This window comes from Schistocerca cancellata, chromosome 6, assembly GCF_023864275.1.
Source record: "Schistocerca cancellata isolate TAMUIC-IGC-003103 chromosome 6, iqSchCanc2.1, whole genome shotgun sequence".
NCBI lineage: Eukaryota > Metazoa > Arthropoda > Insecta > Orthoptera > Acrididae > Schistocerca > Schistocerca cancellata.
In genome coordinates this window covers 408,382,582-408,402,000 of record NC_064631.1, presented here as the reverse complement: position 1 = coordinate 408,402,000, position 19,419 = coordinate 408,382,582, and the positions used below count along the sequence as shown (strand labels likewise).

The window sequence follows — 19,419 nt, the reverse complement described above, 5'->3', positions numbered from 1 at the left end:
CTTTCCTTCAGGTAGTACTATCTATATGGCAGAAACATAAATCAGGTATCTATTTGGCAGAAACATAAATCAGTCTTACATGAGGTGGCATAGGCATCACAGCAGGCATTAGCGGTGGTGGACCTAGAACAGAAATAATCTCTCTTATTGCATTCTATCATCCAGTAATAGACTGTTCTACAGTAAAAAATGAAGAGAAAATACAAACCTCCTATAGGCATATAGGGCATGGCCATTGCAGGTGCCATTGGCGGGATCCCAGGCACCATGGGTGGGCGCCCTGGATACGACATCACCATGAACCCAACACTACAATAAATGAAATAAAATTTTGTTATAATTACGATATAAAGACATAAAATATGTAATTTGATTAATTAAAATGCTTGCTGCAACATTCATTCAATCTTGTCAAATGCTCTTTGGAAATAATACCATTGACTTCCAATAACCATGTGTGATGCCAACAATAACAAACACTTATTAATAGTAAACCAAATAAACCATAATGGGGTCATGAGCATTTTTAACAAAAATTAATTCTTGTAAACAATTAATCAAATATCTGAATCACTTTCAGCAGAATAATTTATCCTTAGCTCATAAAAGGATTACAATGAAAATTTCAGTGCTCTTGGATTAACAATGAATGGATAGTGTGTCTGAAAGTGGGGCGGGGGGAGGGGGGAGGGTGAGGAGGAAGATAGCTTGTACAGCAATTCTATGTAAATAACATAAAGCAGCACTAAAGTTGCCTAGAAACATTTAATCCATTCAAACTCCAGTTCTCAAATCATCTAGCAGAATTATTCTGTTTATGTATTTTAGAATAAACCATCTTGAGAGAGCCTTGTCAAAAGAAAAAAAAAACTGTACATAAATTTACACAAGTGGTGAATACTATATAAGATAAATATCTGCTTCTTTGTAATATTATATGTTCAGGAAATTTTTTGCCAGAATATCATAAAATCAATAAAAGAAGCATTTAATTTATAGAACTGAATGAAGGGTCTACATATAAAATGTGTCATGTTGCAACTATCCTCTCAAGAGAAATACAGAGCTCAACAAAAAAAGTTAAACACCCATAAGATGTGTCAATGTAACTTTGAATGGCAATTTTGTGCGACAGGTAGAACAGCCACCAGAGGTCATTAGTATTGTTCAGGTTTACTGTTATTACCAGGCTTGGTAGGACATATAAGGGACGCTGACAGATGTTGAGTGATCCCTGTGAAAGACATGGAGATGCTGCTTACTCTTGTGAGACAGCATTATCAGCATCTGACAATTTGAAAGGGTACTCACTGTGGGTCTCCAGGTGGCCAGATACTCGAATCATGCAATATCCAGATTTGTGGGGCACTCGGATATCACAGTGGCCTACTCTTTAGGATTCAGACTGACCACCAGAAGGGGGATCACTGTATTGTGCACCAAGCACATCATACTACTACTCATGTACACCTGTCATTTGAGACCAAGTAATGGACTGCCTTGAATATTCTGTGTCATCCTTCACCATTAGTCAGAGACTAGCAGCAGACTTAGCAATTAGGTCCCTGTGTAACTTAACAGCAACATCACAACACAAATGGTTGCCTTTGGAATGGTGCCATGACTGGGAAGCATGGACTGATGAATGGTGTCACATTGTGTTCAGTAAGTGAATATGGCAGAAACCTGGAAAGAGGTGCCACTGTTCCAATGATTTGGAGAGGCACAGTAGTGTTATTCTAGTTTCCATGGCTTGTAGAGCTACCGGGTATGAATTCGGATCACAGATAGTAGTGATGAAGGGAACTCTGATGGCACAATGGTATTAGCACTCAAATGAAGTATCGTAGTGCCATTTTTCAACAGGACAGTGCTGATCCACACACAGCATTCACATCTATGAACTGTGTGTGATGTTGAGATACTTCCATGACCAGCAAGATCCCCTCATATGCCCCGTATAGGATGTGTGGAGCTAGTTCAGATGTCAGAACAGACCCAGTACCATTATCCAGGACCAGTTACAACAGTTGTGGGACAGCTTGTATCAAGAGAGAATACAATGGCTTTATGATACTCTTCCCGACTTAATCAACGCACGCATTCACGCCAGACAACGTGCAATGTCATACTCATAAGAAAGGTAATACTCTGAAGTTCTTTGTAAATACAACCTGCATTTTGTAATCACTGAAATAACATCAAAAACCCTCTCAAACTGTGAAGTTTTTCTTCTTCCACTTCTTCCTCCTCTTCTGATTACTTCACATTTTTTGTCAGGACTTTTTTTTTTCAGATATTCCAAGCACCTGACTGACAATATAGCACTGTTTCACAATATATGGTTCCAACATGTAAACTCACATCTGTATACATATTTAAATGACTTGATACCAAATTAAGCCACCAACGAATATTCAACATTCAGAAAAGAAGCATCTGTTTACCAACTGTAGAATCAAGAATAATATAGGCAAGCTAACAGGCACACACATGCGAAAAACCAAATGTTAAATCTCAAGAATTTAAAATATTTTCAAGCTGCTCTCTTCATTAGAAGAAATGGATAAGTAGAAAGGTAAAGCAGGATAAGTAGAAAGGAAAAGTAATGACCAAAAATTCCTGAAAGGAAAGTAGAAGTTGTTCCAAACCAAGTGATGAGCGAGAGACCAGATGCAATAGAGGACTTAAAAGCAACAGTGGACTAACAACTAACAGACAAATTCTGTATTACTTATAATGAGCTGCAAGCAATCAAAACATGAGAGCTAAACATGAAATAACAGTAGAAAAGTAGAAACAAAAGTTACACAAACCTATTTAAAAAAAAAAAAAAAAAGATATGAAAGAGATGGAGAGAAGGCAATGAATTGGGAGAAAGAGATAATTTGTCTACTGTTTCATAGCTTGATCCTCATTTCCTTCTTATCCCTTTCGCGTGGTGAAGAAACACCTTCACAAGTTTGATATGTGCCCTCGTCTTATTAGTTCATATATTTCTCCCTCAGAGTCATGTAAGTAATAGAGATCAGAAATGAGCTGTGTATACTAGCTTTAAACTAGTCAGCGAATCCTGCGATGTCATCTCCAAACTCGATGTCTCCATGTGGCATGAACTCTACTCTTGAGCCTTCACCACCACCAACTTGTTACCGGAGTCTTTGTTGGGTACAAGTGCACTTGACTCACTCACAAAGGGAATGAGTACACAAGTTTGCAAACATAACCACGGACTCGCATCATTCTCACTACACACGCAACCATTTTGAAAGAAATTTCTGCCATTAAACTGTACATTGCTATTCATTTATTTCATGCACTCATGTTTTCAGCTTCACAGCCATTCTCAAATGAAAGCTGAAGTGCCACAAAATGTCGATCTGCCTAAATGACAGAAACAAGTTATATACCAATAAAATCAACTGATCAGTTAGCAACGAATATTGTTCTGTTATAGAAGCATTTATACAGATTAAACTTTTTTGATGACTGCTGTAAATTTATTGTAATATTTAATATATATTCAGAGAACGTGTAAATTACACTGAATACATTCGGGGCATTGCTATGTATATAACAACAGTACCAGAAAACATGATATGAGGATGAACTTCAATCACTAAACGGTTATTAGTTATTGAAATAAATTACAGAAATGAATGATAAGCTACACAACTTCCCGTTAGCCCATAAATAAAAGTTGCTACAGCTGAATGAATACAGAAATAGTGCTCTTTTTTGTTGTAGGGATATAACAGTGACATTGCTCCTTTTTTTGTTTTCTAATGGCGGGGGGTTAAATAAACAAGAATACAACCATTTTAATTGCACTGGATGACATTTGTATGTTCTTCATCTGGAGCTTGAATTACAGTATGAAACTTATTCCACATATCATCCCTCCTCTTATGGAAGACACCTGCGAATGTGTACCTTGCATCAATTAATTTTCATCTTACACCCTCCACAGTCTCAGAAAACACAGCTTCATTAAAGCCATCTGATCCCGATACTCAGTCATTTCATTTTGGCAGTGTTACTATACAGCAGCAAAATCGTTTACTCATCTTCCATACTAACAGTAAATCACGAGTAGCATTACACTCCTGCATGCTTCAATGAGAGAGAACAAGTCTAGGAGTACAAAGTGACCATAGAGCCACAATTCACACTCATCACCCTCGCGGAGCTACAATGGGAACACAAGAAGACCGTTAGAGCTGATGTAACAGCTGTGCCTTGATTTGTGAAGTATGTTACCCAAATGTCAGACTCTTACTCGCTCCGTTTCTGATCTCAAGTAAGTAAATGCTTCACACACACACACACACACACACACACACACACACAGGCATTTGTGTGCACCCAGCAGGGCACACGTGCACTGGTAAATGTTATGAATACAGTGTGTTATCAGTGAAATATTATAACAAAAACCAGTTTTTATGCAAAAGTTGTGAGAGTTAATTTTCTTTTAAAACAGATTTTTCACTTACTCACAAAAATTATTTCATAAAAGAGGTCAGCAAATTACTTAAAATGTTATGCACACCATATTAACTCTAATGACAGCTAGTTTACACACAACTTAATATGGTACTAGCATGCAGTACAGTCACCTACTATGAAATTCCAACTTTTAAGAATGTTTGCAATAAAATTCATAAGTTTTGAGAATGGCGTTAGATTTATTAATAATGACATGCCCTATGAGGACAGAATTACTGGAAGAGCATCAAGCCTACAGTTATAGAACATAAGAGCAAGAGTAATCGGATATTAATAAAAGAAAAATGAGAAACCATTACAATTCAACATCCTACCAGCAATGAGGTTATAGCCCGAGTGCAGCATCAAATGGACAAGAAGGGAGCGAAGACAACACAAGTGGAGGCCTAAGAAGGTAATGGAAGAGGAGGAAACATTTAAGAACATAGGTCACTCAGTGTTCTAGTTACAAATTTCTTTAAACTTCTTCAAATTTAAATTGATGATGCAACTTTCCACTAAAATCATCACTCACCAGTACAGAAGAAACCTCATGTAACAGTTTCTATATCTCTTCAATCGCTGCCCATAGTTCTCACAATTCTCAGACTTGACACACCTGCTCACTGTTCCTCCACATCACTTTCACCTTTTTTCCCTGTACCACACACACTTTGGATAAGATTATTAGGCACCTAATATGATGGTTGATTCCGGGTGAATTTTTTGAATTGTATTTGTCAAAAATCTTTTCACTGATTATTTGTAGCTGTCATAAGTGATAGTGTGATAACCTGTGTTGCTATGCCTAGGACTGTTGGGCAAACCTTTTGGAATGACTATGTGAGAGAAAATAAAGTTGTTTTTTTTTTTCCTCTCTCCATGTAAGACTATTAAGCCTAGCAGTGCCCTTGCTGTTTTGCATGAGATAGCATTTGAATCTACAAGACTTCATAAACAAAAAAATTAATTCAACACTACATGTAAAGCTTTTAGATCTGTTCTGGAAACTGAGCTACTCACTGCTTGTTAAAGAAAGATAGAAGTGGATCAAAATGAGAGAGAATCCATTCCAAATCCACAAATGAAATATTCAGCATGTAAAACATTCTACTGGAGTCTCACGAACTGCAACATTGCAAACCCAAGCAACTGTGCACTCTTCATAAATAAATTTTTGATGTATTTTGTATATTTACCATCTAAACTGCTTCTTTTGTAATTGAATTCTGAGTCTTCAACACTTTGCTGTAGTTCTCATGTTTTCATCCTTCATATGCAAATATGGACACCAATTCTAGGAAGTCACACACTTGTATTAACCCAACAACAATTTTACCTATTCCTTGCCCACATACATGGTTTTTGAATCTTTTCTTGTGAAAATACGTATTATCAAGCACAACAATTTTACAGTGTTTTTTCCAAAGATTGCATCACTTAATACCTTCACGAAAATAGGTAAACTGTAATTAACACATCAGACTTCAAACACTGGCCAGTTTTGGTGGTTTTGCGGTGCTAAATACAATATTCATAATTATAATTGACAATACTTTGAACTGTGAGACTGCAATATCTTGTGGTTGAGAATCCACTTGGAACTCCCACAATAACTAATTGCACAGAATAGCTTACAAATCAAAGGAATTAGAGTCTGTGTCCCCTCCACCAGAGTACAATCTACCTTCCCATTAGTTAAATACTTATTATTTTATGGTTGGTGTTTGGCTACTGAGTACATTTCAGCTGTATGCAATTCTGAAATTAAAGGAGTTTGAGTGGGAAAAATTGCAATAAATGTACTTGTGAAGCTGTTACTTCTTCAGTAGTACTTAGTTTTCATTCCACATGTAAAGCATTTATCATCCAACCATTTCATTTGGAGGCAATATACTGACTGCTATCAGCAAAGAGATACTTATCAGCTTTAACACACACACATTGCGGCTCCAGAATACTTCAAAAAACAATCCATTAACATACAACTACACAACACATCACTGCGCATAAAACATTCTAATATGACAGAAGGTGCCACTGTAGCAAATATGTGACAGTACCTATCTCCATATGTAAGTAAGTTATTGGTACACTCAAATATTTTTAATAGTATATAAATAATATGGATGAAAGTAAAACAATAAATGTCCCCTTTCTACACTAACACTTTTAAGTTGGCTACAAATACATCCAGGGTATATAAGGCAAATTAACAGAGCATTCACATCTATGATATTAATTTAACATGAATTTTCCCATTAGGGGAAACATTGGTGACTATGAAAGTTTCAGTCAGGCCTGGAGGCATGCTCATAGAGCAACTGCCCACAAAAATTAGAAATCCAGGCTCAGGTTCCACTTTGGCAGCTATTTACAACTGTCACAACAAATCTATTGTATGTGGTAGTGGTCTAGAAAATTCCAATAGAGCAATATTTCCATTTGAAATGAAAATCTAGAGGTTGGTTAACTGCCGTGTCCATTGCTCAATGAACAACACATGACCAATGACACTGGATTCTCTCGGCTCTCCTACTTGCATAACCACAATTACTCAAGTGAGCTGGTGTAGTTTTAATTAACCAATAGTTATTAGGCTCATCTGCTGATGATTGCAGAATTTTGAAAAAAAAAATTACATTTCAGTTTTATTGGAGACACCAGTGAGCGCTTCCTTAGAAGATAATTTATTTTCCAGTACAATCACATGAATTTCAATACCAAATTGTCAGTTTGAGCCATCACTGGCCATCTTCAGATCTCGTAATGGCCAAGGCCAATAACTTCATAATGCCTATGGAGATGCCTATGATCACTGGTTTCGAAAATAATATATTTTTCTAGGCAATCACAAGAATTTCCATGTGAAATTACCAGTTTTGGCCATCATCAGTTCTGAAAATGACCTATGATGGCCAAAACCAGTTATTTTGTATTGAAATTCAAGTAAAATTTGCACAAAATTTATTATAAGTCGTCGTTCCTTACATATACGTCCATGGCGATTAGCTTGCTATATTACTCTATGCATTCAGAACTTCAGAGATTTGTTCACAATTTGTGTGTTCTTTTCATTAATGCTGTCAGTAGTCTAGCCTTTGAACAGTTTGCTTCATGCACTTCAAGTATCATTAGAATAGCTGTCTGAAATGAATATTTCCAAGATGAAGTATGTCACTGGACATATTTTGCTTCTAAGGTAGAACATATCCCTCCTGAACCAATTTTTTGTTTAGAGCCATTACTGAGAACATAATTACTGACTGTAAAACTAGTGTAGAAGTTCCGATTATTTCAAAATAAATGTGAAACACAATGATCTGCAATCAGACATACATGCTAGTGTTTATCAAGCCAGTTAGCTTTTCAAAATGCTATTTTAACTAACATTAATTAAATCCCCTTATTAAACACATTTGTGATATACACACATATTAAATTATGAATTTCCAATCAAATAATTACTTTTCCTCTACACTGAAAATCCATTGCTTTGCAGCTGAAAAATCAGTAAACAATTTTCAAAGACTTATGTTTTTAATTACACATGGGAGCATGAAAAGGCATTATTTCAAAAACAAAGAAAAGCCCATCAGCAGCTTAAATCCATCCATTTAATCTCAATGTCTTTAACTGGCATTTTCACAGCAGTGTACAGATTTTTCAGCCTACTAAAATCAACGAAAAGTGAAGATGTAATGCTTGTTTTTAGTACAATTATTTTTACAAGTGCCAAAACAAAGCATTGAAGACAAAAAAGAAATGATAATTTTACTACTCTCTGAAGTCATGATATTAAAAACTCTGAACATTTTCATTTTCACTGAGTAAGTCCACTGAAAAACCACCTACTTTTTCTACGGAACAAAATACAATCTCCCACAAGTTGTGAATGTTTGTATTAGTTGCTTACACTAAAAACCTTACAAAACCTAGTCTTCAAAACAATTAAAGGAGAAACTGCTACTCATTGCATTAATACAATTCACAGAAGAGTTTGCAGTGAACCACAAATTTAGAAAACAACCATTTAAGCTACATTTATCTGATGGGACAAAACACCAACACAAGTAGGGATGTCAGAAAAACTATAAGTTTCCAAGTTCAAAATTTGGATGCTCTTTTGGATGCTCTTTCACAGGAAACACAAAGTGAACCCCATAAGCTGGGGCTATGATGGGCCAGGCACAATAAGAAGACAACCTCGAAAATCTGACTCTTTCAGCAGTGTGTGTATGATGCCACCACTAAGCAACAATCAGATACACATCTACTAACTTATTCCTTCTTGTTTTCCCTATGGGTCTAGTTCTTAGTGCTTTGCTTTTGGGTCTTACAACTACTTGGCTTCTACTCTGGCTACCATTTGGGCCTCAATTTAGTTTGTGAATATTTTGTTAGCAACTTCTGCTCATATTTGTAATCCACTTTCCAAACCACAAAATCAAACCTGTGCAGTTCCACTGCTACTTCTGTTGTTATCAACAGACACAATTCTGCTGCTTTTGCACTGTTCCAAACTTCGTAACTACCTAATAAAATAGACAGTTTTCACTGTTTCTGTGTACAGTCCCTTTATTTTTAATACTATAATAATAAAATGTGCAAAAACTGATGAATAGGGACAGGAAAATTTTATAAAAATGATGACACAAAATTAACGGTTTTTAGAGAAATAAACAGAAATCGGGGATTTTTATGAGAAATACAGAAATATGTAATTTCGCGATACAAAAATGTCATAAATCTGAGGACAGTAGTTCATAGTTGTAACTGAAATCTCGGAAAGTAGCGAAAATCTCGGCTCGGAAAGTAGCGAAAATCTCGGCTCGGAAAGTAGCGAAAATCTCGGCTCGGAAAGCAGCGAAAATCTCGGCTCGGAAAGCAGCGAAAATCTCGGCTCGGAAAGCAGCGAAAATCTCGGCTCGGAAAGCAGCGAAAATCTCGGCTCGGAAAGCAGCGAAAATCTCGGCTCGGAAAGCAGCGAAAATCTCGGCTCGGAAAGCAGCGAAAATCTCGGCTCGGAAAGCAGCGAAAATCTCGGCTCAGAAAGCAGCGAAAATCTCGGCTCGGAAAGCAGCGAAAAAGACTGTTTGTAGAATATTAACTTCTCAATTTTTTCCTCAAAATGGAGACCAAAATGTGTTCCTTCCTAAGGTGATTCCTTCAGCTGTACTGTTGCATTGCAATGTACAGCCCACATTAACTTTTAAAAAAATTCCAAACTTCTCCTGAACATGGAAATCATTTAGGACTTAAGTATCCAGCAAGTTTAATAACTCACTAACTACCATAGATCACATCATGAAGCAGTTGCTTAAAAGCTAATGACAGCCTGCTTCTTATTGATCCTCTTCACAATGTGGATACGAAAAGCTATTAGTAAATTGTACAAAGTCTCTGAATGATCTGTCATCACTTCTCAAAAACTCATTGTGTGTCAACTCCTGCCTCATCTTGCTTGATTAGGCACATGAGATATACACTTTGGTGTGTCAATGTACTTTGATGCATTACATTTCTGTTATTGTTGTTAATATATGTTACAATATTTGGTGTGGCTTGACAGGAAGTCTTTACACAAGTACATGTATTGGAGGGAAGCACACATTTAACTATTAAAAATTAGTTTACAGTTAGAATTAAGTTATGTGTCACAATAGGCACTAGTATGTGTAGTGTTGAAGGAAAAAGAAAGTGTCTTCTTAAAGAAAAAAGCAGAAAATTAGCTACTAATTTTCACTACCTGACTATCCATGAAACATGCTGTCAAAGTATTCTGAGCAAAAAAGTTATAAAAATCACAAAATAAATGCTAAAAAACTCAGTTAAGTCAGTAAAAATTTATGTTAAATGAAATGGACACAGACTAAAATACAAAAAAATTTAACAAACGAACACAGAAAATAAATATTTAACAAATAAAAAATTGAACACAATAACTAAGCAAAAAGAATTAAATTTTTGAGAATTATATGAAGGAGTACTTTACAGCAAACATTCAACAGTACTTATATGACTGTTCTTATCTGGCAAATAACTTTTAGTACTTGTTGTTTTAAATGTAGACGCTGCAGTAATGCTATTACCTCCAGAACATATCAGATTTAAACATTTCTCCACACCAAAAATGTAATAAGCATTTTTTTATTCAAAGATTACTGTGTCTGCAGTACTGGATAACTATGCATTTCTTATGTACCTATATTCACTTTCATCTGAATAATACTGAAGAAGAATTCTGGAAACCAGCACAGCACTGTCCTAACAACATACAATATCTATGAAATATGAGGAACCTTTTACACATAGTAATTCTCACACACTGAACATGTTTTGCCTTCCTGATACTGAGTTACAGATTACTGTATGTTGTCATAACCATATTTTAGTATATATTATACCTAGTTATACATTCTCCACAAAGCTCATGAGCTTTTCTCTAAATGGGGAAAATTAACTGACAATTTTAGTGGTGGTCATAAATGGCTCTACATTTTAACTTATATATTACAAACATAGCAACAGAGAGGGTAAAAATATTCATCTCTACAATTATGAAAAGACTAGATTGCTACTCACTTAAAGACAAGACGTTGAGTTGCAGACAGGCATAAGAAAAAGACAGACGCTGAGCTTTCAGCATAGACTTCTTCAGAAAAGAAAGGAACACATGCATACATTCACATAGGCAGACAAACCTCGCACACACATGTCCACTATCTGTGGCCACTCTAGCAAGACTATGAGGAGAAATCTATCCTTTTCATAACTGTTGATATTCCGACCTGGACTATCCGTTGTTTGAAATAATCATCATTATCACAGAGATATAAGTATTAGTACTGTCAGTGTTTAGGATGAAAACAGAAGCACTTGTTCCATCTCTGTCATTGGAAACACTGCAGTAGCAATGCACACACAGAATTTCTAATCTACAAGCACAAAAATTTGGCAAGAAAATTTCAACTGCCACAAACTGTGCCAATGTAAACAACAATATATACATGAGAAAAATATACCTAAAACAAAGATGATGTGACTTACCAAATGAAAGTGCTGGCAGGTCGACAGACACACAAACGAACACAAACATACACACAAAATTCAAGCTTTCGCAACCAACGGTTGCCTCATCAGGAAAGAGGGAAGGAGAGGGAAAGACGAAAAAATTTGGGTTTTAAGGGAGAGGGTAAGGAGTCATTCCAATCCCGGGAGCGGAAAGACTTACCTTAGGGGGAAAAAAGGACAGGTATACACTCGCACACACATACATATCCATCCGCATATACACAGACACAAGCAGTCATTATAACAATATATACATGGTTATTTATGGCATATATGTTAACTTTCATGGTCACAAAACAGCGACCAAAAGGCATATCTGAACAAAATCCAGTCAGCCACAGTCTAAATCACAACAAAAAAGTGCCAGTACAGTCCCACACAAAATGCTAAGCTAAATACACAATTCAAGGCGTCAATTTTTGCTCAGCCATAATGTCCTTTGGTCATAACTGATAATACACAAAAGCCATAGATCTGATTTACACAGTTTGCAAAAATTCTGTTAATTTTATCATCCAAAACAGAAGTGTGCCATTTTTATTAATTCACAACAATGGTTGTCATTGTCTTGAAAGTTCACATACCTTACAAAAGAGAGACGAGGGAATATCAGTAAACTTACTGACCACGGAAAGCTGTCTTGACTTGAATCCTACTTCACAAGCATTCTTATAGGGTTATGGCACACAATCTTAACCTTTTTTTTTTTTTCCTTTCATGAAAAGAATTTATCACACAAGGTTGGCAATGCATTATTTAGCTGATCTTTTTTCATTAAATTGTGTCAAAATATGGTGGAAAATACTGATACACAGCAAACTGAGAAACATCAGCTAACTAATCTCCTGCTACGAAGCTATCCTACAGTAAGATATGGTTTCTCTTATGGCGATGAGAGAAAGAATGCTTTTGCTCTATCATTTCCAATAAATTTATATGCACATTCTTTTATATCTGGTTAATAAGTCATCAACTACAAGATCATTATGGAATAAGCAAGAACTAGTTTCTGATCAAGATAGTGGCACTAATCAATGCTAGGGTCAAAGTAAAGATCTCTACGCATCCCCAAAATGATGCAAAAACTCTATTAAAAACCTAACGGCTGGACCAGTACCTCACCTCCATGCATATGTTATAATTTAAACATATAAACTGAGCACTAGAACATAGTGTTTTGGAACTACCTTACCTCTGAAGAGGCTTAAATTGTGCCCACCGAAGTTCCTTGTGCCATTTGTGTATTAGCATTGCATTCTTTGAAAATTTAAAATCAAACGCAATTCACATCTGTTTGTTCCTTTACTTTCAAAAATCATGAGACGCTCCAAAATCAATACTATTATACACACAGACTAAATACACCTTTGTATACACAGCTTAACTGAATATACTCAGCAATACTGATAAATCCAGGCAGATATTAAGATTCGATTACATTAACCATTTAAACTGACAGCCTGGAACAGCCCACCATTTATCTAAGCTAGTCATATCAATTCACTAACAACTGCAAACAAAGTTTTTTGGATTTTATCGCAGTCAGGCACTGTGAACTAACTCTACAAGTACGTATTTTATAACTTTTATTTTTTCAAGCATGACACTGTTCCCAACATTTAGACTGATGTCTGCTTCCAGTGATACATAAATACTTTATTTATTTCTAATACATAAATGCTTTATTGATTTCTGCCTATGTTATGATTTCCACTCTCTCTTCACACCAGCATCGAGGTGGAAAAGGCTATCAAAATAAGAAAGGATGTTGATGACTTGTACAAAAACAACCTGAACTGGTCCAGAAACTTTTAACTTTTGCAGGATTACAGCATAGACTAATGGTGATCAAACCTTAAAGCATCTTTGAGCAACAATTTTTGTACATATTGTAACTGATTTGTGCAGCAATAGCATTCAAAAATCAGGTAACCCAATGGAAAATTAGAACACCAATGGAATATGTTTTTTGTAAACCATTTTGGCCTACTAATTCAAAACTAATCAGAAGATGGAATGCTGAGCAATTAACACACAGATTTGCAGACATCTTTGTTTCCCAATCACATTCACAAGGCGACTAAAGTATCAAAACTTACAGACTCACACAACATTACATTTACATTGCAAGTAGTACCACTTTACTCACTGTCCACATAAGATTTTTCTGTTATTTCCTGAGAACCTTCTGCGTAAAACATCTAGGACTATCTTAGTAAATAAAACTGTAAGCACAAGAAATTACCTACGGCTCAAAGCATTAGGTAGTATTACAGTACAGCACACAGCAAGACAAATGAGCCAAACACATCACAGTAGCAACATACTAGGTCAAGTAACTCCTTATAAAAAGTGCACTGTAATTAATCAAGTTCTATAAACAAGGTCAGGACATTACATTCATAAATGAACTTAATTTTCACATGCTTTTCCACATTTGCAAGGTAAAAATCTATGATAGAGCTGAAAGATAAATCCGACTAATAGCTTAAGGATGCATTATTGCGCGAGCTCTCAATAACTCATCTACACAATGCACAACAAAACAAAGTTTTGTTGTTTTGAGAGCTTAAAATAAATAAAAGGACGTGACCACATTATTAGGATCACATTGTTGCGGTGGGAAGAGTGACTGTAATAAGTGCTTAACAAATAACTGTAACAACATGAGTTGCAGCTAGTCATCTGCCATCAAAAATTACCTGAAACCTTTGTGCAAATATCTTCATAATCATGTTTATCCATTTCCATGCACAGCTGTGGCAGCCACTTCTCAATTTACATACCAGATATGAGCAATGAGCCACAAATACATTACTAATTAACATAAAATTCTTCACATTTTGACAACATATTTCCAAAATCAATCATTCCCTAAACTCACACACACACACACACACACACACACACACACACACACACACACACACACACACACACAGAGAGAGAGAGAGAGAGAGAGAGAGAGAGAGAGAGATTGAGTTATTTTGTGAAGTAGTGTAATATTAAACCTAAATAACAAGTAATAATGCACAATGAATTTCAAATTTTCTTCTTTTTAACCATATAATTTATGTGAATTTTTATACAAACCTCAGATTTCACATCCAGGCATACTGGATACTATTACTGCAACATTACCAATGCAAGTGCTAACAAGCTTCTGTGATCATAATTATGTAAAGAAAAAATGTTGCTAATAACAGACAGCAGTAAGAAAGGTATAAACGTATCCCAAACCAACCTGACAACAAATAAAATACTTGAAGTAAGCTAAGGTAACAGTAACTCTAGTTTCCAGCTGTTATTTGGGGAGAAAATGACTCTTGCTTCCAGTGCAACCAACATTAATAGAAAATACACTATTACTACAAATTAAAGGAAGGACTGCACTAACATTGTAACATTGTATTCACAGCATGAGACAGGGCCATACTGTTCATCCTTATTAACATAAATCGACAAAATATTATGCCCTACATGCATGTATACTGTCTACATTAATACCTTCATAAATAATGCATGCAAACAATACTGAACATAGTAACAGTTAATGGTACAAGAAAAGCATCTCATGTGATAGTCATCAAGTAACAAAAAACAATTCTGAAAGTAAACAATGACAAAGTGTTAGAATCTGTTACAGTATTGAAATTTAGTTATAAGCTCAGATTGTAACTACAAATGTGTTTATGACTGGTTCAAACTAGTCTTCAGCAGACCTATTGAGCATAGCTATTAATGTATTGTTCTCAATTGCTCATTAGGCAGTTTTATACAGGGTGTCCCATTTATCTTGCTCGCCCAAAATAAATCTTTGCTGGTGCTTTAAATGAAAAGATATTTGAACCAACATTTTTTATCATCACAATCATGTACATTTTGTTCACAAATACACTTATCCTCTCCAAAAGCTATTCAAAAATGTATCACACTGTACCATTTTTGTCAGTAAAACGTAGATAAGAAAATGATAAACAGTACACATGTTGTGACAAAAATGAGCTGTTTACTGCCTTGGTTGTACACATTATGCACCCAATGTAGTGCTGCAGTAGACGTGTGGGTTTTGCTTATGATTTCCACCGCATGTAAACAACACAGGTACTCCACACACACACACACACACACACACACACACACACACACACACACAATCGCCACCTCATTTTTTGTTACTTTAGCATACAGTACACTGCATACCAGTGTAGGCGTGCATCAGAGTAATAAACTGCATAGCAATAGTGCACATTGTGAATGCAGTTTTTGTTGAGTAAAGGTGTATGGTGTACATGCATCACAATAAGGTAGAAATGCTGCTGATCTAAGGAGAAAGCACATTGACAGGAAATAATTTAGTAATTTTCATTTTTATGTTCAGTACTGTTAGAGAACTTTGTGATTATGTTATTATGTCTATCTTGTACCCTACTGTAAATTAGAAATCATCGTAGAACACAACAGTCGAACCTGCTGAGGTTGCTGTGTTCACTGGCATAGCCGTAAATCCTCAAGTAAACACACGATGAATCCAACATGGAGTTGGAATCTCAATAACAAGTGCACACCACATTCCATCCTTACCATGTTCATTTAAACCAAAGACTTCATGGAAATGGCTTCAACAAGAGTGTTCAATTTTGCAATGGGCTCAGCAATGACTCCTGACTAATCCTAATTTCTTCTCAGATGTTTTTTTACCAATGAGGCGTCATTCTCCAACACAAAAATTGTCAATACAAGAAATATGTATTGTTGGTCCATCAACAATGCACAATGGCTCCGACAGATAGCGCATCAACATCCATGGAACGTTAACGTTTGGTGCAGAATTACTGGAGATACCATTACTGGACATTTCTTTGTAAATGGCAACCTAAATGGCTGACAATATGATCAATTTTTAAGACACACGCTTTCTGTTCTCCTTGATGCCATGCCTCTGGATCAGAGAGTGCTCATGCGGTGTCAGTATGATGGATGCTCTGCACGTAATCCCCTACGAACGCAACATATTCTGGACCATAAATACTCTGGTAAATGAATCTGACATGGTGGATCAACTAGTTGGCCTGCCCAATCTCTGGACCTTACACTGTTGGAGTTTTTTCTGTGGGTAGCAGTCAAGGATGCTGTCTATCAAAATGTTCCAACAACACCAGAGGACATGCAGCAATGCATTACTGATGCTTGTACAGTCATCACAGAGGATGTAGTAGCACGACATAGGCATCCATCACCCACAGATAGACCCTATGTATGGAGGTCAATTGTCACCATTTTGAGCATGTGATTTAAACACCCTGTTTTTCATGTAGTGATAATATCACAGTTAAAGTTACTACAAAGTGCCATGTTACTTCATCGCTGTCATGAGTACTGTAATACGGTGCTTTACAATAACAAGATCCAATTACTGTACAGTGCAGTACTGCTGCATTCAATGTTTATTGGTAATTTATAAATGTTCAAGAGGTTAAATGATCTAGTTAATGAAATGCTCTGAAATGTTATTTAAATTAGAGAAGTTATGCTGCTAGTTTTGTAGATAAAATGGTAAAGTGTGATGAATTTTTAATAGCTCTTTGAGAGGATGAGTGTATTCTTAAATAAAATGTAAATGATTTCCTTTAAAAAAATTAAGCTCTATCCTGTACCTGCTACATCTGTGGGGTTACATAAAACATATCCTTCAGCAAGAACTACCCAATGGTGTTAAAAAACATTGGTTGAAACAATTTTTCATTTAACTCATCAAAAAGAATTATTTTGGGTGAGCAAGATAAATGGGACACCTTTTACACCTATGAACAATGCAAGTGATGTCTGAAATGCATCAAAATATTCTTCATTCAAATTACAGCTATGGTCATAACTGAAATAAATAAAGGGTGACAATTGCTAAACCTTATTGGGGGGGGGGGGGGGACAAATGTAAATTAGTTACAAACTATGGCTTGCCCACAATTTATTCAACATGTAAACTTCACTAGAGATATTCAGAATTAGGTTATGACATGTTTGATATGCCTGCCTTCGTTGGCGATCATGTACCACAGACGAATAGCGAAATTCTTCATGACCTGCTGCAGTGTCAGAACATCTACCCTGTTGATGACCTCCTGAATGGCTGTTTTCAGCTCAGCAATGGTTTTGAGGTTATTGCTGTACATTCTATCTTTAACAGAACCCCACAAAAAGGAGTTGCATATGTTCAGATACAGAAAATATGGACGCCAATCGAGGCCCATTCTAGTGGCCTCTGGGGACCCCAGAGCCAGAATGCAGCCCCAAAGTGCTCCTCTAGGACATCAAACACACTCCTACTTTGATTGGGTCAAGCTCCATCTTGCATGAACCACATTTCGTTGAAATCAGACTCACTTTGGATAATGGGGATAAAATCAGCTTCCAAAATCTTTACATGCCATTCTGTAGTCACCATGCCATGAAGACATATCACACTGATTATTCCTTGACAGGACACTGCACACCATACAGCCATCTGCTGAATGTAAAAAGACTTCTTGATTGCGAAATGTGGATTCTCAGTCCCCCAAATGCGCCAATTTTGCTTACTGAAAAGCCCATCCAAATAAATGAGGGCTTCATCACTAAACCAAACCATATTCACGTCAAAGTCCTGTTTGTCAATTCTGTGGACAATAGTGTCGACGAAACATAACCGTTGTCACACGGCTCTGGGGCTTAATGGGTGATGGGTTTGAATTTTATGTGGGAAGAGATGCAGGTCTTCAACAACAATTTGGCACAGCATCTCCCGATTGATTCCCACCTGTTGAGCAGCTCATCTGGTCAATTTTCTGGGGCTGGTTAGAAAAACAGTGCGTGTCTTCTCGATATTTTCAGGCGTTTCCACCCTGTTTGAACAACAGACATTGGCAACCATGTCATCACAAAGACTACCCGTTCTCTCAAACTTCCAAATTAAATTCTTGAGTTTTAGCATACCTGTACCTATTGTCTTCAGCTTGAACTTAGTCGCAAATTTCCTTTGGGCAGTTATTGCACACATAGTATGTCTTCATATGTGCTATACACTCAGGCATGCTGAACCGGGACATTTTCATGCGCAAATGGCCAAAAACAACAAGGAGCACGTGCCTACGCATACTATTTCCCATCAAGCGCCGCAGTGAACAATGCAGTTTGAACGTCCTGGTGCAAACCGTTCAGAAGTTATGACGATTTTTTAAAAATATAATTCAATAATTGTCACCTTGGATCATAATAACAAAAACAAAATTTCACATTACATTGTCTTGTGGAGAAGGTAATGGGACAATACAACAGATGCTACCTGATTTTTAGAGACTCATTTACAAATTATTTATGCAATTGTTTCTCATTACTTTATCTGGCTTTTTTTTCTTTTCCTTCTGATGACATAAAACAACACAAAATCAGCAATACAATGTTTTTGTTAATAACAGTCAAATTTAAATTAAGTATATTTATCCTCTGAATGAACCACCAAATTATCATTTTGTTTTGCTGTCAGTAAATCAATAATGACCTTTCCAACACTCAATGAGTAGCTTTGTATACAGTTTTGAGAAAAGTTGCGAACACTATCACTGTAGTAGTGACATTATTTTACAAATATGAATTGCCAGAAAGAAAAAGGAACAGAGCATAAGAAATTATCATAGAGGGCAAGGACTCACAATTAAAGTAGACTTTGTCGAACAATTGAACATACTTCACTGTCAAGAAAACTGTCTGAGTGTCCTGCAAGTTGTGACATCACTTGCTGCTAACAGTCAGCAGTTTTTTCATATCTCTTCATTCAGATTCTTCTATAGTATTAGTATACAAGAGGTGCAGATGCTTTCA

At 36.2% G+C, this 19,419-nt stretch overlaps 1 protein-coding gene across 2 annotated transcripts in view; it reads right to left on the bottom strand.

Moving 5' to 3' along the window:
* Positions 1–19,419, bottom strand: part of LOC126190749 (RNA-binding protein 25) — a 184,212-nt gene that overhangs the window by 126,724 nt on the left and 38,069 nt on the right. For both annotated transcript variants that reach the window (XM_049931255.1, XM_049931256.1), the window contains exons 3-4: positions 209–309; positions 80–123 (exon numbers count right to left, since the gene is read on the bottom strand). In XM_049931255.1, coding sequence (XP_049787212.1) covers positions 80–123; positions 209–309 — 145 coding nt within the window. The remainder of the gene's footprint in view (positions 1–79; positions 124–208; positions 310–19,419) is intronic.